At 45.0% G+C, this 26850-nt stretch overlaps 1 protein-coding gene across 1 annotated transcript in view; it reads left to right on the top strand.

The window, feature by feature from the left end:
* The window catches only part of arap1 (ArfGAP with RhoGAP domain, ankyrin repeat and PH domain 1), a 283086-nt gene that overhangs the window by 45682 nt on the left and 210554 nt on the right, over nt 1-26850 (top strand). Inside the window, 7 exon segments of the mRNA XM_084308436.1 lie at nt 6095-6219; nt 10604-10686; nt 13230-13327; nt 13475-13582; nt 15151-15220; nt 16776-16896; nt 20916-21100. Coding sequence (XP_084164562.1) covers nt 6095-6219; nt 10604-10686; nt 13230-13327; nt 13475-13582; nt 15151-15220; nt 16776-16896; nt 20916-21100 — 790 coding nt within the window.

Raw genomic sequence — 26850 nt, forward strand, 5'->3', positions numbered from 1 at the left:
TGTGAGTGAATGGGTAAAAATGTGAGTAACAAATTGTAAAGCGCTTTGGATAAAAGCGCTATATAAAAAAGCAGCCATTTACCATTTACTGCTAATTAACTAATTACGACGTATTGTATGTACTTACTGATTCGATACTTTCTTTCGGTCCCAAAGACTTGGTACAGGCTAGCTCCCTTCTTTAGCAACAGCCAGGAAATCACTGCAGCATTATAAAGTCGAAAAAACTAACTTGGCCCATTGCCCATAGGAAATGAGTGCAAGGACGTATTCGCTGCTTGCCCGTTTTTGTCATAATGTCAATGTTACACTAAGCTGGCCTTATAGAGTGAGATTAGACGGATCCCAATGGCCCCGAATGTGTTAATACCTGACAGTTTAGAATCTGTAATAGACAGAGTAAAATAGTGCAGTGAAATAAAATAGTAGAATAGAATAGACGAGTTGGTTCTCAACCTTTTTACACCAAGTACCACCTGAGAACGTAGCTGGCTCTCCAAGTACCATATGACCGACGTTAAAATACAGTCTATTCAGCTATGCACAGTTCACGCAGGAGGCAAATGTATTCCTATCTAATACCATTATTTATTGTTAACTTTTGTCAGACACAGCCACAATGTACAAAGGGGTAGCACTAGAACTAGCAAACTCTTCGCACACAATTCTCATACAATGCAAGGGGCACTGAGAACATAATAACTAACATTCTCACATACTGTCGTAAGTGAGAAAATTAAGAACAACTTTATTTCAGCAAATGTACTTAATTCTCTCTCTCTCTCTCTCTCTCTCTCTCTCTCTCTCTCTCTCTCTCTCTCTCTCTCTCTCTCTCTCTCTCTCTCTCTCTCTCAGCAAACAATTGTACTTCATTCTCTCTCTCACTCACACACACACACACAGCATGTTGTTGTCCATTGACAACTCACATAAGCAGGGCCGGACAAGGGAAATAATTCAGGCTGGGAAATATAGTGTGAAATATAGCCCCAGTCAGGCCACTTTTTAAGCAGGGGGTCTGGGGGCCCCCCGCCAGGAATTATTTTGTTACAAACACTTAATTTCCTGCAATTCTTTTCCACTTTTTCTTTCATAAATCTTTTATTAAACTTCAACCCATGATCATAACCACGACATATTCAATACATTTTTTTATTGTAACTAGGGATGTCCGATATTATCGGCCTACCGATATTATCGGCCGATATCGGCATTAAAATGTGATATCGGAAAATATCAGTTTTCAAAAAACATTATTTAAAAAAAAACTTTATTTACCCAGGCAAGCAAGTAAGAACAAATTCTGATTTAATTTATTGTCAAAAGTATGCATAATGTTGTGTTAATTCCACAACAAGAGATATGTAATGTTAATGGGGGGGGGGGGGGGGCACCCTGCATATATCGGTATCGGTTGATATTGGTTGATATCGGTATCGGAAATTAAGAGTTGGACAATATCGGTATATCGGTAAAAAAAACAATATCAAGCATCCCTAATTGTAACCCTTTAAATGCCAGTTTGTGTGATGGCATCACAAAGTATTGTTAAAAAAAACACACAAAAAGTGAAATATTTTCAATATATCAAATGCAAAGTCGATTTTTCTGGGGGTGATTATTACAGGCTAGGCATGTGTCAATGATGATTTTGATGGATTTTTAGTTTTTTGTAATGTCAGATTTAACAACAACTCTTCAGAAAAGTGGGAGTATTTCATTTTTTATTTGACATTACAAAAAAACTAAAACTAAAAATGGTTATGATCAGGGCTGAAGTTGAATAAAAGATGTATGACTGTTTAGACTGCATTACTCTCTGTCACAGTGATCTCCTGGTTGTTCCCCACTTAGGTTATCTAACTATCGCCCCACCACAACTAGAAACATTGGCCTGGCCTGCTTCTAAGTTCAGTGGCCTGACTGCCAATTTAATTTTTTAAGAAATAAAAAATATTATATTTAAATTTTAATACATTTTATTTGTAAAAAATTTCCACCAAAAAGTACCACCAGCCGGGGGCCCAAGTACCACCGGTGGTACGCGTACCACAGGTTGAGAACCACTGGAATAGACAGTCAAATTATGAATAATAAAATAAAAGTATAAGAGAATAAAACGGAGGGAATAAAAATAATAATAAATAATAAAGACACCAAGACTTGGTCTGTAAAGCCTTTCACATTTCCTGCTCACGGTCCCAAAGCTTCCCGCCTATCTGTGGGAAAACAGTAATTGACTAGTACGGATGTTCAGCCTCGGATATATAAAATAAAAGATCAATCTTTACTAAACTTTGACATTTACTGTACAAGAGGTCCAACACCGATACATCAGGGGACTTCCTTTTGTTCTGGTTTGTGTCCATGTGTGAAAGAAAGCTGTGGGGGATGGTACTGTATGTTGAGCATGTGTGTATGAATTCATGTGTGAGCAAAATTGTGTACAAGAGAGTGTGCACATGAACTTATTTATTATATTCACTACAGGTGCAGCTCAATAAATTAGAATATCGTGTTTATTTCAGTAATTCAATTCAAAAAGCGAAACTCTCATAGATTATAGATTCATTACACACAAAGTGAAATATTTCAAGCCTTTATTTGTTTTAATTTGTTCATGTTCAGTACTGGGTTGGGGCTCCTTTTGCACAAATTACTGCATCAATACAGTGAAATATATTGACTTTTCCACGATATTCTAATTTATTGAGCTGCACCTGTTACTCCAAACCAAGTGACTAAGTTAGCTTGACTACAGTATGTGTGTGATAGAGTAAGTGTGTGTGTGCGTTTGTGTGTGTAAAAGATAAAAAAAATTGTAGAAATATATATAATCACATTAGTTCAGTTGCATAAACAAATATTTGATTAAAGGTAGATAACATTCAGCCACTAGATGTGGCAATAGAGCACCAGCATGTCATGTATCCAATCAGGTGCATTCCACATGGGGAAATGCGAAGGGAATGGATACATGCATGCAACATTCATTTTGGACCCGCAAACATTAAAAAAATTATAAATTAATTCCTGAATATTTTTTTGTGGGGGAAAAGCAATATTTTTATTCTGCACCTTTCTAAAAGCTGTTATCTATAGCACCTTTAACTCATTCAGCGCCAGTCACGATGATAGTCGGGTTAACTCGCCATCGCTTGAGCGCCAATCACGAGTATAGTCAGGTTTTAATCGTTATTTCTTTTATTAGCGATATCCATTCATTTTCATCCATCCAGCCTGATGTTATCGTTGGGAATGGGTCTGAGCTCGCAAAAGGGCAAATACCGCCGGCTACGCCTTCCAGCTGGTATTGCACCCCATTGGGAATGGTGTAGTTTCTTTTCTGGGACGATCCGAGGCGTGTGGGCGGAGTTTAAATACTCAGGCGAGGTAGGTCTATACAACGATGGCATGGAACAGTAACCCCGCCCGCCCGCCCATATGTAACGGTCGGTAATGTGGTACGGACCTCCACGAGCAGTGTTTGGAATGGTGATCAGATAATTGGATTATTTATTTTGCATTACATCAGATACAAGGTAAGAACACTATATATAAATTTGATCGTTGATCTGATATTTATTTCTACCCCGATTGACACCGTCTCTGTGTGCGTGTGTGGCTGTGTGCCGTTGGGTGGGAGGAGGTGGCGGGGGAGCCTCGCAGTCCAGGGCTCTTTTCATTCTTGCATGAGGAAGGATAATAATGATGATCTAGTGTTGATTTCAGGAAGATTCGATAATCAGGCGAAAAATTACAACGTGTTTATTGTTTAGTGTATTCCACTGAAGGGCTATTATCGCGTCTTTTCGTGGAATTACTCAGAAGCACCCAAACTATACTCATATTCAAAACGGTATAAAACGGAAATGAACTGATGAAAAAACAATCTGTTTCGTGGATGTTGACTGGAAGCAACTCACTGATAATCGACGGGTGTATTAGACCCATAGCTATAATTTAAGATATATTTTAAGCACTCGCAAATCTCGCAGTCTTGATTAAAGCGGTGGCGTACTAGACTTATATCACTCCGGCGCTGAAAGAGTTAATTACATTTCATATGCAAAAACTAAACAACACTTTAATCAATCCTCTTCACTTGTTTGTTGCTGTGTTATGTTCGCTAAACAGTTGGCTGCTTGGTCTGACTTGATATTATTTATTGTGTGTGTGTGTGTGTGTGTGTGTGTGATCTCAAGGTATACTGTGTGCGTGTGTGTGTGCGTGCGTGCGTGTGTGTGTGATCTCAAGGTATACTGTGTTTACATGATAATGGTGTCTCCCAGTGCTGGGCAGGTTGAAACTTGCTTCAGAGAGAGAGGGAGCGAGACCTACTTTCTCACAGTCCTCAGCGCTCCACACCCAGAGGTCGACGCCAGAATGGATTATTTAACAAGAGAGAATTCTTCACTGTGGTCCAGGAATTACTGTGGGATACTAGTAGAAATGGTTCTTCACAGAACTGTATAGTAGCTTTAAAACAGTTGTGGTTCTTTACAGAACTGTATAGTAGCTTTAGAACAGCTGTGGGTCTCTACAGAACTGGATAGTAGCTTCAGAACAGCTGTGGTTCTCTACATATCTGTATAGTAGCTTTAGAACAGTTGTGGTTCTCTACAGGACTGTATAGTAGCTTTAGAACAGCTGTGGGTCTCTACATAACTGTATAGTATCGTTAGAACAGTTGTGGTTCTCTACACAGGACTGTATAGTAGCTTTAGAACAGCTGTGGGTCTCTACATAACTGTATAGTATCGTTAGAACAGTTGTGGTTCTCTACAGGACTGTATAGTAGCTTTAGAACAGCTGTGGTTCTCTACAGGACTGTATAGTAGCTTTAGAACAGTTGTGGTTCTCTACATAACTGTATAGTATCGTTAGAACAGTTGTGGTTCTCTACAGGACTGTATAGTAGCTTTAGAACAGTTGTGGTTCTCTACAGGACTGTATAGTAGCTTTAGAACAGTTGTGGTTCTCTACATAACTGTATAGTATCGTTAGAACAGTTGTGGTTCTCTACAGGACTGTATAGTAGCTTTAGAACAGCTGTGGTTCTCTACAGGACTGTATAGTAGCTTTAGAACAGCTGTGGGTCTCTACAGAACTGTATAGTAGCTTTAGAACAGCTGTGGTTCTCTACAGAACTGGATAGTAGCTTCAGAACAGCTGTGGTTCTCTACATAACTGTATAGTAGCTTTAGAACAGTTGTGGTTCTCTACATAACTGTATAGTAGCTTTAGAACAGTTGTGGTTCTCTACATAACTGTATAGTAGCTTTAGAACAGCTGTGGTTCTCTACATAACTGTATAGTAGCTTTAGAACAGCTGTGGTTCTCTACATAACTGTATAGTAGCTTTAGAACAGTTGTGGTTCTCTACATAACTGTATAGTAGCTTTAGAACAGCTGTGGTTCTCTACATAACTGTATAGTAGATTTAGAACAGCTGTGGTTCTCTACATAACTGTATAGTAGCTTTAGAACAGCTGTGGTTCTCTACAGAACTGTATAGTAGATTTAGAACAGCTGTGGTTCTCTACATAACTGTATAGTAGCTTTAGAACAGCTGTGGTTCTCTACATAACTGTATAGTAGCTTTAGAACGGCCGGGACAGTTGTCAGTTCTGGACCAAATCAGGTTACCATGTGAAAACTGCAAAATTATTTTCTATTCTGTTCTATTTTGAGACAGGAGAGAAGGTTCTGGTGGAATCTGATCCCAAGCCAGCAGGGGAGTTGTTGCTATGATGACAACTCTGTAAACTGTTGTGTTACTATGCTGTTAGCCAACTAGCTACAACTCACTGTAACTAGTTACAACTGGAAACAGTTAATTAACAAGCCAGGTGTTGGGGAATGCGAGGAGGAGAGGGAATGAGAAGAAAAAACGTTTTATGAATAAAGGACAAATTCTGCAGAATCTGCGGTTGGTTCACTTGCTAAAAAGAGTGAGTGAAGAGGAGAAACATTCCTGAAGGATGGACAAAATCAGTCGTCTGTTAGGGGCTTTCGCTCGACCTCTGGTCTCCGTGGTAACCCAGGACTCGTCCTGTCCCTCTCTCCATCCTCCCTCCAACCCTCCCTCCAGTGAGGTGGTCCTCAAGGAGATGCAGTCAGGCTCCACCCTGCCCCATGTCGGGACTTCCCACCCTGCGGAGCCCAGCCCTCAGAACAGAACCAGGAGGGTCTCTCAACCTCCACTGCACCAGATCAGTGAGTAAAATCTATTTATTTGACTATTTATTGGTTAATTTAAAGCTGCAGCGGGTAGTTTGTAGAGTACAACATTACCTCTACAATAACTAGTTACAAATGCTTATTAAACAAAGTGAACCAACATTGATCTTAGAGGATGCTTCTTTGAAACAAAGTGAAGGTGGTGGGAGGGTAGGAGCACCACAGACAAACATTTCTAGTTTTATATGGTGCTCCAGGGATCCAGTTACATTTCGTACTAGCTCCCGCTCTGCTCTTAGTGGGATATTCCCCTGTCACCTATTGTATCCGCTACAATGCACCTACACTTGTCCGGCCACGCCCACTTCCGCCCATGCATTAGCGAGGTGTGTGACCGTACTTCAGCTCTTCCCTTTTCTTTCACTTCTCGGAAGTGCATTGCTACAGGCACACGTCAGAAGGATTGTTAGTTAGGTATTTAGATTAGTTTTGTGTGTTGCTGTTTTTTCCTTTTTCGGTTAAGATGACATCACCACCGGGACCTGGGAACTATCGTTCTGGGCTCCACCAGCGGTTCACTGTCGCGACCTCCTCCGTGCGCCGCGGGGGTTCCCTGACTCCACGCTTGTGGCAAGAAGGTGAGCCCCAGCGGCACGCAGAGCTGGGTACGTGCCGCCCGGCAGCCGTCGAGCGCCCCTCCCCAGTGAGGTGGCCTTCAGGCTCCAGCATCCACATCGGGAGACAGTCGGCTAGTCTGACGGTCTCTTTGGTGGGTGACGATTTGCGGCGCAATCTCTCCGTCTCTGCTCGCTCTCGTCACTCGGCGCTGAGCAGCGGGGGAGGGTGGTCTGGCGGTGGAGTTCAGTACGCAGGACCGGAGGCATTCGGTTCTGCGGAACAGCTGGCCCCGGAGGGGTGTTCCCCCGTTGCCACTCCATTGCATCCGATGGAGACTGAGGACTATATGGAGGGCGCAGGGGAATTCCTCTTCGACGCCCCGGCGGAATCAGAGCCCCAGGCCCTGGTTCCACACCGGGAAGCCTCGTACATGGAGTCTGGGTTCGACTTACCAACTCTGTGGCGGGACGCCCCTTCCACAGCGTCGGGCTTCAGCCCCCGCCTATCAAGTGCGTCCGGCTACCCGTGCGCAAGGGATGCGAGCGAGGCGGAGGAGAGGCAGCAGGGAGAGCTGTGGGCTCTCTTCCCTGAGCTCATGGTGGCAGCAGCGAGCGGTAACGGCATCCCGTTACCGACACCCCTGCCGGCACCTGTCCCTGATGACATGGTAGGCCATCCCTTCCAACGCCGCCCCCTGAGGGAGCCGAGCATAGTGTGCCCGGCCTTCCCAGCCATGGGCGCCTACGTGGCTCGGGGACAGGTGGTGCCCCGCATCATCGGCCTGACTCCCGCCTACCTGTCTGGTCCCGGGTCTAAAGGACGGCGTGCCATGGCTTGACAACCCGATGGCAGCCATCCTTTGCCCTGAGATGGTGTGGGAGCCCCGTAAGAAGCCTCTTCGGAAGGGGAGGTAGGCCCGGCAGCTGGCCTACTGGTCCGACCAGGCCTACATCGCCTCGACACAGAGCTTAGCGGCGACTACCAACATCGCGCAGCTGGCGCGCTTCCAGTCAGGGCTGATGGCGGACGGGGAGGGCCTGGACCCGGAGAAGCGCTTTTTCCACACGCAGGCGTTGGGTGCTATCCTGCACTTGACCCAGCTCCAGGCCATAGCTGCGGGGAAGATGTGCGCTCTGGCTACCCTGACCCAACGACACCTGTGGCTGGAGCAGGCATCGCTGGATGAGTGGAGGAGACTACCCCTCCTCCTGGCCCCTCTCTCCGACAGTGGTCTCTTCGGTTCCACCGTCAATGAAGTGACGGCCGCCTGCAAGGAGATGGAGGAGCAGCGGTCTGTCCTCGTCCAGCACTTCCCCCGATCCGGCTCCACGGCGACGGGGGCCACCCACACACGGCGCTGTAGGGCTGCAGCCAGCGCAGCCACCGGCACCGGCACCAGCAAGAAGGCTCGCTACAGAGGGAGAGAGCCCGACGGTGTACCTCGGCCTGGTACCAGCTAACCTGCGCCCGGGGGACAACATATTCCAGTTAACGGTATATTTTTTTAATGATTTGTTACGGCGTAGTCGTTCTATATGAATTGAAAATGGGGGACCCTGATGTAAACAAGACAAACGTCTTTCTCAGGTCTGCATCCCCTTAACAATTGTGTGTATTGAGCCGTACTGTATTGTACCCATTCTGCAATCTGTTAAATAAAGTTTTCATTCATTCATTCAGTCAATACTTCCATGCGTATAAATTGAGGAAGCGAGCGAGGCGGCGGCCGCTCACTCTGCCGCGCGCGGCAGCTGCAGAGCGGTGGATAGGGGGGCGGGTCACGTGGGGGTCGCGGCCAATCAGAGGAACCCGGAAACCGAATTCCGTTGCGGAAGCGATACACGCCGTCGGGGTACTGTTTTTTACAGTCAGCCCCTCTAGGCGCTCCTGTGTAGTTCAGTCCTCTGGGCGCAGGTCGAGCTTTGCTTGTTACCTGTCAGCTTGGGTAAGACCCGAGAGCGGTGGCGGGCGAATCCTAACAAGGAAGAGCCCCCAACACAACGTTTCTCCCCCCTGTCTGGGTAGAACCGGGAGGGGACCGGTCCTCGAAAGGACGCTGGCACAGGGTTTAAATACAGAGCCTGGCTACGTGCTAATGTACATTTCTTTGCAAAGCTAACACACAAATAGCAACACCAATCGCGGATTCAGGGTCTATGTTTGTTTAAAAAACGTGTTCCCACATGAATCGCGTAACTCTCCTCACACACAAGAAACACTGCCCATCAACCTTTAGCTGCTTTAAACAAAAAAGACAGCGGGCCCCCATGTCAACCTGCATTTTACACACAATGCAGTTGAGCCGCTCACACAGCGCACACGCACGCACGGACGGAGTGATGTATCCTCTCTCTCCCTCTCTCTCTCGCTCGCTCGTTCTCTTTCTCGATCTCTCTCGTATACATGTATCACCCTGTGTGGGTGACTGTCACTCAAGGCGCTTATGGGCGGAGCCCAGCCCAAAAACTGCTTGAAATCTTGAAGTGGAAAAATGCTGCTTTAGAGTAATTGATTAGAAATAGAAAACAATGAATTTTTTTGAGAAAATGTGTACAGATATGTTCCATAGACTCACAGGAATTGTGTAAAGTTGCCCAAATAGTGAAAGGAATAGCAATGCATGTCCCCTTTACTTTTCAGAGGTTAGTTCCCCCCAAAAAACTACCCGGTGCACCTTTTAAATGGGCAAGTGCAGAAAATACTGATACGAGTATATTTCCATGATACTTTGTGTAGCATATACTCCTTTCCTAAGAAGTCTAAGAACTTTAATTAAATTAAAGGAACACTCCACCCAATAATAAAGCAGATGTATTATTTCCATAATGCCAGACATATCCCATAAACATACGGTCAGTTTGTATTCTTATTTTTGATTTGACCTGAATGTTCATTGTGAGTGATCTGTGGTGTTGAATTTCCCTCAGGATCAATAAAGTACTTCTATTCTATTCTAAATGCATTTAGTCTGAGACTTATTGAGTTAAGGAGTTGGAATGTGTGATGTCATATATTACAGGAAGTATTGAATAAAGCTCAGTGACATGATGCAAATTAAACAATATCAAGACATTAGTGAGCGATTAAAGGTTCAAGCTGAATACAAAGGCCTTGATATTCATCATTTTGTGGATCTGTATTTAATACTACTATATATATAATATAATACTATTATGTTTAGTTTAGTTAAATGAATACACTTATTCTATGTAGTTTAGTTAAATTAATAGTCTTATTCTATAGTTTAATTAAATTAATAGTCATATTCTATGTAGTTTAGTTACATTAAATGAATAGTCTTAACTGAACTCCAACACAATAGAAATGGATCAGTTTGTTTTGAGCATTTTGCTCCACTGAACTTGGCCTTTCAGATTGTGTGTGTGTGCGTTTGTGTCACAATCCAATCGTTTATATCTGATGTTGTTCAACCTGTCCTACAGTATATGGCTGTAGGGAGTGTGTGTCTGAATGCTCATGGAACATGATTTATAGATATAAAGAGTTCTCATGGTATGCCAAATACAAATGCAGTTACTGGTAACTCCCAGAGTCCCAGGCAATGCTTTCTTTTCCCAGACATCATTCTAAAAATGATTAATGATTATTATAGACTGGTGATTGTGTCCTCTGCTATACAAACTGTAATGAGCTATGGTGTGCTTGAGAAAGTGATCTGATTTGTGATTACTACTACGGCAGAGTGAAATGTAGCCAATATTGTTTTTGTATCACAATATATAGACTTTTAATACATTGCCCCCAGTAAAATAAGTAACCGAGTCTCTTGTCTCTCTGTCAGGTTCAGCAACAGCTGAGTACTCAGACTACGAAGATCCAGACTGGACTCCTGCAGCACTGCATCCTGGAAACACTACAGACAGGGTGAGGGAGAGGGAGAGGGTGAGGGTGAGGGTGAGCGAATGATCCATTTCAAAGGGCTGATCCCTGCAACAGCTGAACCTCAAACCTTGTCATTTATAGTGTGAGTAAAATCATTCACAGTTCAGAAAAACAGGTTGTCTGACTCTAACAGACTGGAGAAAGATGAGGACCGATTCCAGAGGACAGGCGATCGGATCCAGAGACCTAGAAGTTGGATAACCACTTCCCTTTGTAAACAGAGTGTGATCGCTCCAGGCCACGTGAGCGGATCGGCGCAGCCGAGAAATCCGCTCTTCGCTCTTTAAAGCTTGGTCCGCTCCGCTAATCGCTCATGTTGACCCCGCCCCCAAGTCGCTCTCGGCTCGCTCACCGCTCACCTTGAATCGAGCGCTCCCCGCTCCCTGCGCCACATAGCTCGGCAGATTTTTTTTGATGGTGTAAATTAGCTCAAACTACAACAGTCTACACCCCCTGGGCCCCTTAACAATTGTTTGTATTGAGCCGCATTGTAATTGTACCCATTCTGCAATGTTAAATAACGTTGTTTATCCATTCACTAGCTCTATTAACACTTTGATCGCCAGGGTTAAATTCATAATTTACCATCCTTCGCCAGCCCTATTTAACATGGAGAAGTTCCCCTTCTTTGCAGGGCTATAACTTTTTAAATTGTATTGCTAAATTGACATTACTATGGCCCATTCAACGTCCTATATCTATTGTTCAGGGTGTAGCAACGTTATACTTTTTCATTCACATATTCATACTAAAATACGGTCTAAAGTATAAGTATGTTTTTATTGTTTTCTGCAGCTTTCTCCAGAACGTGATTTATAGCTCCAAATGCATTATATTGATGATGAAATACAGTTTGATAGGAATATGCGCGAGATAAAAAATGTCAAATGGACGTACTTCTAGATGTTACTACGTATGATCTGATGAGGACCGGATGGGGGGGGGGGGTCGTTTATAATTCCGTGGCCAACGTTAGATGATTCATCTAGTGTGGGTGATATGATCATTAGAGCAGTTAGTATCGAACACTTTGAAAAATAACGTTGAATCTTACCGTAGCTTCCTCGCGCCGTTGGGCGATGAGCGTGGAACAGAAATATTCCTATTATGGGATGTAGAAATATTCGATCCATTTCCAGGTTGTATAATAGTATATACGTCCAAATCATGTTGTTTATCGAGTTATTGGTAACGGATTGCTATCCGTTGTGATCAGCTCGAGTCCTGAGACTATTACCGAGTGATCGGACCGAATTGAAATGAGCACCAGCTTTCATTTCCTGTTTCCGCCCTGGGCGATCCGCCGATCGGCCACCAGATGGCGCTCTTGAACCGTTGGAGAGTTGAGAGGGGCTCAACAGTAGATCTCAAGTCTCCGGGGGAGAAATATGATTTCGATCACAGATTTTTGAAATATTGATATCAAAGACAGCGTCTTTGGCAGAATGAGCATGGCGAGGAAAGACGTCGTACGGCGGTTTTGGCAACCATAGTGTTAAGCGATGATAGCTAGCCTAGCCACAATGCTATGGTCGCTGCCATTAACGTTAGCATGTAAGCTAACGACAACAACAATGGCGTCAAAACTTTTTCTAACAGGATGTGAGTGACAAAGCCTGAACAGGATATCACAGGTTCACCCTTCTCATTGGTTGAAAATGGCCTTCATGTTTGTACATCGCCATCTGTTGCTTTGGCATTGTACTACATGTATATTACATCAGTGTTAAACCACTGTGAGTGACCTGGAGTGGATTGGAGCGGAGGAGAACTCTCGCTCCGGACGTTGCGCCGACCCATTTTAAAACCCACTCCTCGCTCACGTCAAAACCGCCCGCTCCGCTCACGTGCACTGGATCGCTCTGAATGATTCTGATGATGTCAGGGTTGATACCTCTATTCTCGAGGTTCAACCTTTCAGAAAGCAGGCCATCAGTCGCTGTCCTAGGACAGGAGGTCAGGACTAACTGAGACCATGGAACGGGCCATGGTGGAGCTGCTAGTATCAGCATGCTGAACCCTGGTCCAGCATTATCAGAATAAGAGTCTGTGATAGGTGGTCCTGGTCAGTGATAGGTTGTCCTGGTCAGTGATAGGGGTGTGGTCATGGTCAGTGATAGGGGCATTGAGTGACTTTCTTTCAGTGGGTGCCTATAGGTGCCAGGATCAGTCCCATAGGAAAAGCAAGACCTTGAAGCCAGGATGAGATAGAATACATTTTACTTTCTAATCTCTTAAAATGTCTTCAGGGTGAGTGTTTGACTTATAAGTAGCCCGGATCTTATGTTTAGGTCATATGAAAGGCTTCTGAGTTAGTCAAATGAAATGAAATTATGTACCGTCACCCAGGAGATCTAAAGTTAATTTCAGTCTATGTTAATTTGCTTGGCTGTGATATGAAGCTAGCGAGGTAGGAACAGATATTGGCAGGAATGAGATTCACCACACACTAGATCTCACACCAGATCCTATGTATTAGTTAATGCCTACTCCCTGCTGTGAGTGACAGCTCTCTGGTCCTATAGATGATCCTGCCAGTGCCAGGGCAAGCCAAGAGGCGGTACAGCTCTCTGTGCAGCGATGATGAGCTACTGGATGACGATGATGAGCCAATCGGCAATTAGTGAGCTACACACAGTCAATTGTCTAATATATTTTATTATCTTTGTATATCTTATAATATATTTTAATATCTAATATCTTCTTATAGCTTCTAATATCTTTTAATATATAATTAATACCATCTAATATATTTTATATATTCGGCTAGTGTCTACCTGCCGAGCTCAGGCAGACTGGCCTCGCCCATCAAAGAAGACTCCTCCCACCACTGTGCTGTCATCAAGGAGGGCTGGCTCGACAAAAGTCCTCCACAGGGGTCAGTGTGACACAACGGCTTGTATGAAACTTAGAATCATGTTTACCTGTGTGTGTGTGTGTGTGTTAAAGGGATAGATCGTACGGCAGTAAATGGTATGAAATACTTGCCAGTCGTGTAATGAGTGATTAACCATTAGCTGACTGGTCAGAGTTCTGGATCCTGGTGACCCGGGAATCTTCAGATGGGCAGCAGACAGGGTCAGTTTTATTCCATAACATGCCGACAAAGGTCTGAACCGTCTGAGGCAGGAGATCTGAGACACGCTGCTGTCTATGGTGGATTTGACGAGACCACCACACTGAGATATTAAATAAAAACTTGTGCTGTCACTCATGACTATTATGACCCACCCCCAACAGTCTGTGAGCTCTAAGGACAATCTGATTATATCCATAAAAACATTTACATTTATACATTTTCTTTTCATTTTTAAAAGTAATAATAATACATCCACACAGTTTTAGAAAGATGTGACATGGGGCGCCCCAGTGGCGAATCACATAGCGCGCTCAGCCGCGACACGGCCGACCCGGGTTCGACTCCCGAACCCGTCGTTATTTGCCGAATGTCTTCCCCCCACTCTGTCTCCCATTCCTCCTCTGTCTCTCTCTACTGGACTGCCCAGTAGCAATAAAGCGATACAAACGCCAAAAAAATAAATCTTTAAGAAAGATGTGGCATAAAATGAATGCTTTTCCCCCCAAACAACTATTGACTAATGAATTTAGAAATGTATATGAATACCAATTTCGGTTGGACTGTAACCTTTCTAGAAACTGGTTTCCACAGGGTCACAGACTGGATTCCAACAGATGAGAATTACCTCCTTTGTTTTGACTTGTTACCCTGACACTTGTTTCTCTCTTCATGTGTGTGCATTAGGGCTGCAACTAACGATTATTTTGGTAGTCGACTAATCTGTCGATAATTTTTTCGATTAGTCGACTAATCTAACGATTATTTCTGTCACACCCTCCATCTCTGCTTCCTGTGGGCGCGGCTCCTTTTCCGGGCTCTTAGCAGACTTCTTAGCTTAACATAACAGACCGACAGTAAGTTTGGGGGAACTAATGGGATAACTGGGGTTGCAACAAAAGTGCAACTAGGGCTAAAAACACAATGAAATAAAATAATAATAATAATAATAATAATAATAAATAATATATCCTTCTTAGCAGACTTCTTAGCTTAACATCCCAGGGAACTAATGGGATAACTGTGGATGTTGTTTGCTCCTGACAAGAGTCTCAAAGTCTGGGGTGATGGTAGACAAAGCAATTCTGAGGTCATGCTCAATGTCCAATATGTTCCTCTGCTTTGTCTTCAGCTGGACCAGAGCTGAGAAGCCACTTTCACAAAGATAGGTAGTAAAAAAAAAAAAAAAAAACGTATAAAAAAAATGAAAATCTTATTTTTTTTGACACATCGACGCAAAAAATCTGCGTCGACGAATTTTTATGATCGACGTTGTCGATTATGTCGACTAATCGTTGCAGCCCGTGTGTGTGTGTGTGTGTGTGTGTGTGTGTGTGTGTGTGTGTGTGTGTGTGTGTGTGTGTGTGTAGGGCTCTGTATTACCAGAGGCGCTGGGTAAAGCTAGACGTCGACTACCTAAGATACTTTGATAATGACAAGGTGACAAAAAATCATACACACACATACATATTAACACATACACACGTACATATATTAACACACTCACACACATATGTATGTATATATATTATATACACACACACACACTTCTATATATACACACACACATACATAAACACACACACCCACATATATATTAACACACACACGCACATATATATACAGTATACTAGGGGTGTAACGGTACGTGTATTCATCCCGCAAATTTACGGTACGGCCGTCACGGTGAGGTACGCTCAGCCATACGGAGAATACGGCGCGCGTCGCCAACACACACACACACACGCCGCACGTCGCCCACACACACACACACACGCCGCACGTCGCCCACACACACACGCGCAGCGCATCGCCAACACACACACGCCGCGCATCACCAACACACACACGCGTCGCCAACAAACATTCTCCCCCGCCGGACTCACGCTGATCAAATAAAAAAAAGAAACATACTTTTTCAGACTGATCATCTGAGCTCCTCTCGACTCCAGTTGAACTGCTATTGTGTTTAAATCCAAATAATCCTCTGCCATTGTTGTGTAACATGTCATCTGTTCTCTAGTATTCAGTCTCGTGCAGTTAAATCCTCTCTAGAAGTGAAAGTGAAACTTACCAAGCCTATAAGTTGTTAAAGGGGCACTAGGCAATTCATTTACTCTGGATGCCTGAACACAGAGTGACACCAGTATCACTGACTACCACGGCAAGCCTATAGAAAATGTTTCTATTTAATAATAATAATTATCATAAATATAATATATAAATTAAATTAAAAAAAAATATATAAAAAAAAAGAAAATTAATAATAATCATTATAAATATTTTTTTTCTGTTGTACCGAACTCGTACCGAACCGTGACCCCAATACCGAGGTACGTACTGAACCGTGGCTTCTGTGTACCGTTACACCCCTACAGTATACACACACATATATATACATGCACACACGCACACACACACATATGTATGTATATATATTATACACACACACACACACACATACATAAACACACACACCCACATATATATATATATATATATATATATATATATATATATATATATATATATATATATATATTAACACACACACACACACACACACACACACAGCATATACAGCATGAGCATTGAACCAATCAGCATGCAGTGTACGTTCCCAGCCTTCATGTCATTCAGTATTTATATCACATTGGTCAGTTCACTTTAACATGTAAACAAATACACTACAGATGTGTGTATTTAGTTCATAGATCTGTATCTAATAGAAGTGTGTGTTTACTGTAGTTAATGTATATATAGGTCTAGATACAGTATAATAGAAGTGTGTTTAGTTCATTCATACATAGATCTAGATCTATACATACTGTAGATCTAGATCTAATAGAAGTGTGTTTAGTTTGTTTATATATAGATCTAAATATAATATAAGCTGTGTGTTTGTGTGGTTCTCTCAGGAGCTGTACTCTAAGATGACCATCTGTAGATCTAGATGTAATAGAAGCTGTGTGTTTGTGTGTGTGTGGTCCTTCAGGAGATATACTCTAAGAGGATCATCTCGACGGCTTTCATCACCAACGTGACTAATGTAGGAGAACTGAAGTTTGAAGTTGTGACCCACAACCGTACCTTCCTCTTCAGGGCCGAAAGCGATGGTCAGTACTGTGTGTGTTTGGTTTGTGTCTGTCTGTGTGTGTGTCTGTATTTGAGAGAGAGAGATATTTCACTGGTCTAATCCCTGCAACAGTGTGAGAAAAATCATTCCCAGTTCAGAAAAACAGGTTGTCTAGACTGGAGAAAGATGAGGGCCGATTCCAGAGGACAGGCGGTCGGATCCAGAGACCTAGAAGTGGTAACCACTTCCCTTCATAAACAGAGTGTGATCGCTCTGAATGATTCTGATGATGTCAGGGTTGATACCTCTATTATCGAGGTTCAACCTTTCAGAAAGCAGGCCATCAGTCGCTGTCCTAGGACAGGAGGTCAGGACTAACTGAGACCATGGAACGGGCCATGGTGGAGCTGCTAGTATCAGCATGCTGAACCCTGGTCCAGCATTATCAGAATAAGAGTCCGGAGATTAGCGGCAACCACACCTGTTTATATGCCAAGCAGAGGGGCGTCATCCTGGTCAGTGATAGGAGGTTTCAGAAAGCAGAGGGGCGTCATCCTGGTCAGTGATAGGGCCTTTCAGAAAGCAGAGGGGCGTGGTCCTGGTCAGTGATAGGAGGTTTCAGAAAGCAGAGGGGCGTGGTCCTGGTCAGTGATAGGAGGTTTCAGAAAGCAGAGGGGCGTGGTCCTGGTCAGTGATAGGAGGTTTCAGAAAGCAGAGGGGCGTGGTCCTGGTCAGTGATAGGAGGTTTCAGAAAGCAGAGGGGCGTCATCCTGGTCAGTGATAGGAGGTTTCAGAAAGCAGAGGGGCGTGGTCCTGGTCAGTGATAGGAGGTTTCAGAAAGCAGAGGGGCGTGGTCCTGGTCAGTGATAGGAGGTTTCAGAAAGCAGAGGGGCGTGGTCCTGGTCAGTGATAGGAGGTTTCAGAAAGCAGAGGGGCGTGGTCCTGGTTAGTGATAGGAGGTTTCAGAAAGCAGAGGGGCGTGGTCCTGGTCAGTGATAGGGCCTTTCAGAAAGCAGAGGGGCGTGGTCCTGGTCAGTGATAGGAGGTTTCAGAAAGCAGAGGGGCGTGGTCCTGGTCAGTGATAGGAGGTTTCAGAAAGCAGAGGGGCGTCATCCTGGTCAGTGATAGTAGTGTTTTCCTGGTCAGTGATAGGGGCGTGTTCCTGTTCATTGATAGGGACACTGTCCTGGTCAGTGATAGGTGGTCCTGGTCAGTGATAGGTGGTCCTGGTCAGTGATAGGTGGTCCTGGTCAGTGATAGGTGGTCCTGGTCAGTGATAGGTGGTCCTGGTCAGTGATGGGGGAATTGTCCTGGTCAGTGATAGGTGGTCCTGGTCAGTGATAGGTGGTCCTGGTCAGGGATAGGTGGTCCTGGTCATTGATGGGGGAATTGTCCTGGTCAGTGATAGGTGGTCCTGGTCAGTGATAGGTGGTCCTGGCCAGTGATAGGTGGTCCTGGTCAGTGATAGGTGGTTCTGGTCAGTGATAGGTGGTTCTGGTCAGTGATAGGTGGTCCTGGTCAGTGATAGGTGGTTCTGGTCAGTGATAGGTGGTCCTGGTCAGTGATGGGGGAATTGTCCTGGTCAATGATAGGTGGTCCTGGTCAGTGATGGGGGAATTGTCCTGGTCAGTGATAGGTGGTCCTGGCCAGTGATAGGTGGTCCTGGTCCTGGAGAGAGAGATCAAACATTTGTGATTTGGAAATTGCTGTAGTTAATATTTTATTGTAAATGTCTCTTTCTATTCATTGTGCATCCTTAACTCATTCTGCGCCAGTCACGAGAAAAGTCGGCTTAACTCGCCAACCGTTCAGCGCCAATCACGAAAAAAAATCACCAAAAACTCTGGTTTTAATCGTTATTTGAGCTATATCCATTCATTTTTCATCCATCCAGCCTGATGTTATCATTGGGAATGGGTCTGAGCTCGCAAAAGGGCAAATACCGCCTTCCAGTCGGTATTGCACCCCATTAGAAATGGTATAGTTTCTTTTCTGGGTTGATCTGAGGCGTGCAGGCCCTTCATATGCAATACCGGACCATGTGGGACGGACCTCCACGAGCAGTATTTGGAATGGCGATCAGATAATTGGATTATTTGTTTTGCATTACATCAGAGACCAGGTAAGGACTCTATATATCCAATCTTGCGTTGATCTGATATTTCTTTCTACCGCAATCGAAGCTGTCTGTGTGTGGCTTTTTACCGTTGGCTGCGGTGGGGGGGGGGGGGGGGGGGGGGGGGGCGAGCGCCCTGCTACGAGGGCCATTTCATGTATGCACGAGGAAGGATAATAATGATAATCTAGCGTTGATTTCAGGAAGATTCGGTAATCAGGCAAAAAATTACAACGTGATAAGTGTATTCCACTAAAACGCTATTATCGCGTCTTTTCCTGGTATTACTAAGAATCACAAACTATACTCATATTCAAAACGCTATAAAACGGAAATGTTTCGTGCATGTTGACTGGAAGCAACTCACTGACAATCGACGGGTGTATTAGACCCATAGCTATAATATAAGATATATTTTAACAATAGAAGAAAAGATCCAAGGCAGCTCTACAATTTTAAAATGCCTTTATTAATTGGCTTACATTATTTAGAAAGTTTTAAAATACCGACATGTTGTGGCGGCTATGTGGCGTAGTGGGCAAAGCGCTCGCCACGAATGCGGAGACGCTGGGCTCGCCTGTTCGAGCCCAGCGCTCCACATTGCTTTCAGTTTAGCTGGTCGTTCATAGTAATACACATTGGCCGTATTAGGGGGTGGGAAACTGATGGGTGGGGATCGGGCGTTGTGGACAGCAACTCCTACAGGTCGGTTGGTGCGCCTGCGCAGTAGAATCAGGAAGTGTCGGGGGCAGCGTGAGCCTCCCACGTGTTACTCCTCGCCACTGAGAGATCGAGCTGCGCAGGTGAAAAGATGCGACTGCTGTTACCTCAAGTACCGGAGGGGACTTGTGCTATGTATGACTTAGTCCACATTGCAGCCGGCTTGTGGGAGGCAAGAAACAGCGTTCGTGACAGGGGAGGGTTGAATTGGATGATACGAAATTGGGATGGGAGAAAATATAGAAAATGGGAGAAAAAGTGGATAAAAAAATTATAAATACCGACATGTTTCGGCCTACACATGGCCTTCTTCAGGGTGTTGTGTTGATTAAAGCGATGGCGTTCTAGCGCCCCCTGGCGCCCCGACCCCTGGCGCTGATTGAGTTAAAGGTCCCATGCATTGCTATTCCTTGCACTCCTTCCTTTGGGCAACTTTACACAATTCCTGTGAGTCTATGGAACACATCTGTAAAGTTTTTTTTCCAAAAAATTCATTGTTTTGTATTTCTAATGAAGTACTCAAAAGCATAATTTTTCTAGTTCAGGATTTCAGGCTGTTCTTGAATGGGCTCCGCTCATAAGCGCTTTGAGTGACAGTTACCCACAATCTGCACTGGCACAGAGGGAGAGATAGAGGTCAGGTTGTGTGTAAAATGCGTGTGTGTTATGAGCGTGCTCCGGGAGAAGTCCCTCCATGCGCGCGGTCAGGTTGTGTGTACAATGCATGTGTGTTATGAGAGTGCTCCGGGAGAAGTCCCTCCATGCGCGCGGTCAGGTTGTGTGTAAAATGCGTGTGTGTTATGAGCGTGCTCCGGGAGAAGTCCCTCCACGCGCGCGGTCAGGTTGTGTGTAAAATGTGTTTGTTTCCCCAACAGAAGCTCCTCTCCCTCTCTATCTCTCTCTCTTGCTTGCTTGTTCTCTGCCTCGCTCTGTCGGCACCCACCCGTTTGAGGAAGTGAAGGTATTTCCACTTGCTCTGCTGTTGCGGGGGCGTTAGTTATGCAAATCAGTGCCATATTCACGTCAGCAAAACAAATCAAATCAGAATGGCTTAGTTGAGTGAGGGAAGATCTTGTGAACTCGAGACTAGACTGATGAGTCAATATGATAATTAGAGACACAGACCACATTGATATAATCCCCCATTGCTAGGAAACAATGCTAAACACTGGAAAAGGCCATTTATAATGCATGGGACCTTTAACATGCGTCTGTCTGTCCAGATGAGAGAAACGAATGGGTTGCAGTGCTACTGGACGGTACCAGGGGGCGCAGGCGAAGCAGCGTGATGATCTCCAGTTCACCTCTGACCCCGGAGTACCAGGGCTGCCTGGAGCTGCGGGGTATCCGGTCCAAACTGTACGTGGTTGTTGCTGCTGACAAGGTCTTCCTCTACAAGAGCATAGATGTGAGTAAACTCTAAAACGTCTACATTTCATAGAACTACACTACCTAGCTCACACCTGTCGTATACAAACATAGTCCTACCATTTTTCTTTTACAAATATTGACGTGAAAATCGGGTCAAACAAACCTCAACTCCAGTCAAAGATGGAAACAATGTAAATAATAATTTATATTCTCCATTGGTTCATTACAATTTAATCAAGCATAGTAACAGACACAGTATTTCTGACACTGGGATACATTCCCTGAGGTCCATAGATGTCCCTAGATATCAAGAACATGCAAATGGACCTTGTTACTACCCTGATGGGAGAGGAGGGTCATTACTACCCTGATGGGAGATGAGTCATTACTACCCTGAGGGGAGAGGAGAGTCATTACTACCCTGAGGGGAGAGGAGAGTCATTACTACCCTGATGGGAGATGAGTCATTACTACCCTGAGGGGAGAGGAGAGTCATTACTACCCTGAGGGGAGATGAGGGTCATTACTACCCTGAGGGGAGAGGAGAGTCATTACTACCCTGAGGGGAGAGGAGAGTCATTACTACCCTGAGGGGAGAGGAGAGTCATTACTACCCTGAGGGGAGAGGAGAGTCATTACTACCCTGAGGGGAGATGAGGGTCATTACTACCCTGAGGGGAGATGAGGGTCATTACTACCCTGAGGGGAGAGGAGAGTCATTACTACCCTGAGGGGAGATGAGGGTCATTACTACCCTGAGGGGAGAGGAGAGTCATTACTACCCTGAGGGGAGATGAGGGTCATTACTACCCTGAGGGGAGATGAGGGTCATTACTACCCTGAGGGGAGAGGAGAGTCATTACTACCCTGAGAGGAGAGTCATTACTACCCTGAGGGGAGATGAGGGCCATTACTACCCTGAGGGGAGATGAGAGTCATTACTACCCTGAGGGGAGAGGAGAGTCATTACTACCCTGAGGGGAGATGAGAGTCATTACTACCCTGAGGGGAGATGAGGGCCATTACTCCCCTGAGGGGAGATGAGAGTCATTACTACCCTGAGGGGAGATGAGGGCCATTACTACCCTGAGGGGAGAGGATCGTAATTACTACCCTGAGGGGAGAGGATCGTAATTACTACCCTGAGGGGAGAGGATGGTCATTACTACCTTGAGAGGAGATGAGAGTCATTAGGCAAGAAGAGGCCCCCCCCGATTCCCATCTCCATCCGAGGGGTGGATGTGGAGATGGTGGACTCATACAAGTTCCTTGGGGTACACCTGAACAATAAACTGGACTGGTCGGACAACACAGAGGCCCTCTACAGGAAGGGACAGAGCAGGCTGTTCTTCCTGAGGAGACTCAGGTCCTTCAATGTGTGCAACAAACTGCTGCAGTCCTTTTACCAGTCTGTTGTGGCCAGCATCCTCTTCTATGCTGTGGCATGCTGGGGAGGCTACATCAACTCAAGGGACACCAACAAGCTCAACAAGCTGGTGAGGAAGGCTAGCTCCGTGGTGGGAGTCGAGCTACCTAGACTTGAGGTGATGGTAGAGAGGGGGATGATAAGGAAGCTGGATGCCATCATGGAGAACCCCTACCACCCCCTCTACGACGAGCTAGTCAAGATGAGAAGCTCGTTCAGCCACAGACTCATCCCCCCCCGACACTCAACTAACCGCCTCGGACAGTCCTTCATACCAGCGGCCATCAGGCTCCACAACAGTGGGCAGCGACTAGCAGCCTCCAGGCCCCACAACAGGGGGCAGCGACAGCGACTGCTACCAGACATTGACCTGGGACTTATAGGAACCCAAGGGGGACAAAGTAGACTACCCTGGTACTTTGATTAATGTATACTCAGTAGATAGTAAATTATAACACTACCTCTTGCATACTGCACCTCATGTGACACTGTGAATAATGTGAATATTCCTCAGCTAGTCAGATAGTAAATTATATTGACCATATTGATCAAATTGTTTACACTGCCTGTGTTGTCTTTTACTACCTGTATACTGTGTTGTTTTACTACCTGTACCCCTCCCCCCCTCCCCCCCCATGCTGCTATGATGCCTGAATTTCCCCAAGGGGATCAATAAAGGAATATCTTATCTCTTATCTTATTACTACCCTGAGGGGAGATGAGAGTCATTACTACCCTGAGGGAAGAGGAGGGCCATTACTACCCTGAGGGGAGAGGAGAGTCATTACTACCCTGAGGGGAGATGAGTCATTACTACCCTGAGGGGAGATGAGAGTCATTACTACCCTGAGGGGAGAGGATAGTCATTACTACCCTGATGGGAGATTAGTCATTACTACCCTGAGGGGAGAGGAGAGTCATTACTACCCTGAGAGGAGATGAGAGTCATTACTACCCTGAGGGGAGATGAGGGCAATTACTACCCTGAGGGGAGAGGAGTCATTACTACCCTGAGAGGAGAGTCATTACTACCCTGAGGGGAGATGAGTCATTACTGCCCTGAGAGGAGAGTCATTACTACCCTTAGGGGAGATGAGGGCCATTACTACCCTGAGGGGAGAGGATCGTAATTACTACCCTGAGGGGAGATGAGAGTTATTACTACCCTGAGAGGAGATGAGAGTCATTACTACCCTGAGGGGAGATGAGTCATTACTACCCTGAGGGGAGATGAGTCATTACTACCCTGAGGGGAGATGAGTCATTACTACCCTGAGGGGAGATGAGTCATTACTACCCTGAAGGGAGATGAGTCATTACTACCCTGAGCGGAGAGGAGAGTCATTACTACCCTGAGGGGAGATGAGTCATTACTACCCTGAGGGGAGATGAGTCATTACTACCCTGAGAGGAGATGAGAGTCATTACTACCCTGAGGGGAGATGAATCATTACTACCCTGAGGGGAGATGAGAGTCATTACTACCCTGAGAGGAGATGAGAGTCATTACTACCCTGAGGGGAGATTAGTCATTACTACCCTGAGGGGAGATTAGTCATTACTACCCTGAGGGGAGAGGAGAGTCATTACTACCCTGAGGGGAGATGAGTCATTACTACCCTGAGGGGAGATGAGTCATTACTACCCTGAGGGGAGAGGAGTCATTACTACCCTGAGGGGAGATGAGTCATTACTACCCTGAGAGGAGAGTCATTACTACCCTGAGAGGAGATGAGAGTCATTACTACCCTGAGAGGAGAGTCATTACTACCCTGAGGGGAGATGAGAGTCATTACTACCCTGAGAGGAGAGTCATTACTACCCTGAGAGGAGATGAGAGTCATTACTACCCTGAGAGGAGAGTCATTACTACCCTGAGGGGAGATGATAGTCATTACTACCCTGGGGGGAGATGAGTCATTACTAGGGATGTCCGATATTATCGGCCTACCGATATTATCGGCCGATATTGGCATAAAAATGTATCGGAAAATATCGGTATCGGTTTAAATTTTTTTTTTTTTTTTTTTTACATTTATTTAACCTTTATTTACCCAGTCAAGCAAGTAAGAACAAATTATTATTTGATTTATTGTCAAAGTATGCATAATGTTGTGTTAATTACACAACAAGAGATATGTAATGTTAATTACCTGAAATTATTCAGTTTTGGGGGGGGGGGGGGGGGGGGGGGGAACCTTGCATATATCGGTATCGGTTGATATCGGTATTGGAAATTAAGAGTTGGACAATATCGGTATATCGGTATCGGTAAAAAAGCCAATATCGAGCATCCCTAGTCATTACCCTGAGGGGAGATGAGAGTCAAATACTAATTGCTCCTGATGAGCAGGTTGGCATGTTGCATGTTTGCATCTGCCATCGGTGTGCTATAGTCATTTGACACTGTGTTTCTTCCGGTCAAGATGCAAAAAATAGTAAGTTTTTCCATGCATACATTCCCGTGTTCAGTGCCGTCTGGGAGAAATGCGAGGCCCTGTGCAAGATTTAAACGCGAGGCTGTTTTTTAAAGCAGATTACATACTACAGACCTTTACAACTGGTAGTACAATTCCTTGTCAGACAGGAGAATGAGGTTATACAAATCCATTAAAATCCAACAAACATTTCAGGAGCTGTCATTTCACACAGATAGCCACGCTAGCTTCCTAGTTCCTCATCTCCTCAGCAAGCAGCTAGCAGTGGTAGCACTCAGTTGGCTAGCAGAGCCACTTAGCCAGTTAGCTCAAACTAGCAACATTAGCACCAGTGAAATTCGGCGATTCCACAGAAAACAGTCTTTCAGTCAACACAGCGTTTTCACTTTCCTAGCAGCTAGCAGTGTTAGCACTCAGTTGGCTAGCAGAGCCACTTAGCCAGTTAGCTCAAACTAGCAACATTAGCACCAGTGAAATTCGGCGATTCCACAGAAAACAGTAATTCAGTCAACACAGCGTTTTCACTTTCCTAGCAGCTAGCAGTGTTAGCACTCAGTTGGCTAGCAGAGCCACTTAGCCAGTTAGCACAAACTAGCAACATTAGCACCAGTGAAATCAGTAATTCAGTCAACACAGCGTTTTCACTTTCCTTTAGTTGACTGCGTCCTCCCTCCGATGTACAGCGTTGTGTGTATCTCCCTCCGTCTTTACTCTAGTCTTGGCACCACCTCGACGTTGGTTCGAATGGATATCCCGGCCACGCCGCGGGTACTTTTGTGTCCCTCCCCAACTGAACGTTCTAACATGCCAACATTAGCAGGGTTGCTTGTTTTCAGGTGTAGAGTCCCTGGGCTGGGCTAGATGTTTAAGCCAGAAAAGAAACTGGCCATCCTCATATTCACTGCTCTGCTGGTGCTGGGCAGCCCTGCTGCTGCTAGTGCTAGCGTCATCAATTGCTAGCTTCTTTCCACCGCGAGGCCCTGCTGCTTCTGTGTTTTTTGTAATACATTTTTCAAACGAACCTTTTAACGAATTATTGAACACTTCTTTTTTCTTTGTATGCTTTCGTTGTAAATTCCCGGAGCAAAATTTGTCCTTTATCGCGTTCTCTAGTCGACATTGTGTTTTTTTACAACACTCTCTCTCTGACTCAGTCTCCGACTCCACCTTAGTACCACACACACCTGGCTGTGAGCTGTGAGACAGTCCACGTGCCAGCGCTGGCTGCTTTTTATATGCGCAGCGCGCAGATAGGTGACGGTGAGTGACAGACACACACTGCCTGTCGCAGGCATAGTGAGAGGGCAGGCCAGCCGGTCTAATGTGAAATATATATATAATAACTGCATGATGGATGGATGTAAGTCACATTAGACACCTGTAAGCAAAACTAGATTTTCGGTCTGTGATGGAAAGTGATTGTTTTCCCTTCCCGCGAGGCCCCTAGCGAAGCGCGAGGCCCCGTGCAATTGCACTGCTTGCACGCCCCTAGTGGCGGCCCTGCCCGTGTTATACCGTGGTGAATATAAGTATGGTTTTACAGCGGTATGGGGTCATTCCTGAAAGGCTGCTTAATAGCCATATAGATCAATTCTACTATTTGCGTTGGCGTTGCTATTTACACGCTAGTATTCCTGAATAAAATTTATACAGTAGGTATTATGTTTCATCATGAATGCATGAAAGGCGGGGGTGGGGGGGGTCGTTTCTGATTATTGATGACCAGTAACGGCATTAGTATTGAACGCTGATCAGCTGGATCGGTTTGAAAACCTTGCACAATCGAGCCAGAATTTACGTCAGATGATCCTTACCTTTGATTGGGAGTATTCCAAAAATAATATTCCAATTGTTTGATCGCCATCTGGTACATCCAATGTCGATTTGGTCCACGGCATAACCAACCACAGCATATGCATCGGA

Source organism: Notolepis coatsorum (assembly GCF_963971535.1).
Source record: "Notolepis coatsorum genome assembly, chromosome: 1".
Taxonomy (NCBI): domain Eukaryota; kingdom Metazoa; phylum Chordata; class Actinopteri; order Aulopiformes; family Paralepididae; genus Notolepis; species Notolepis coatsorum.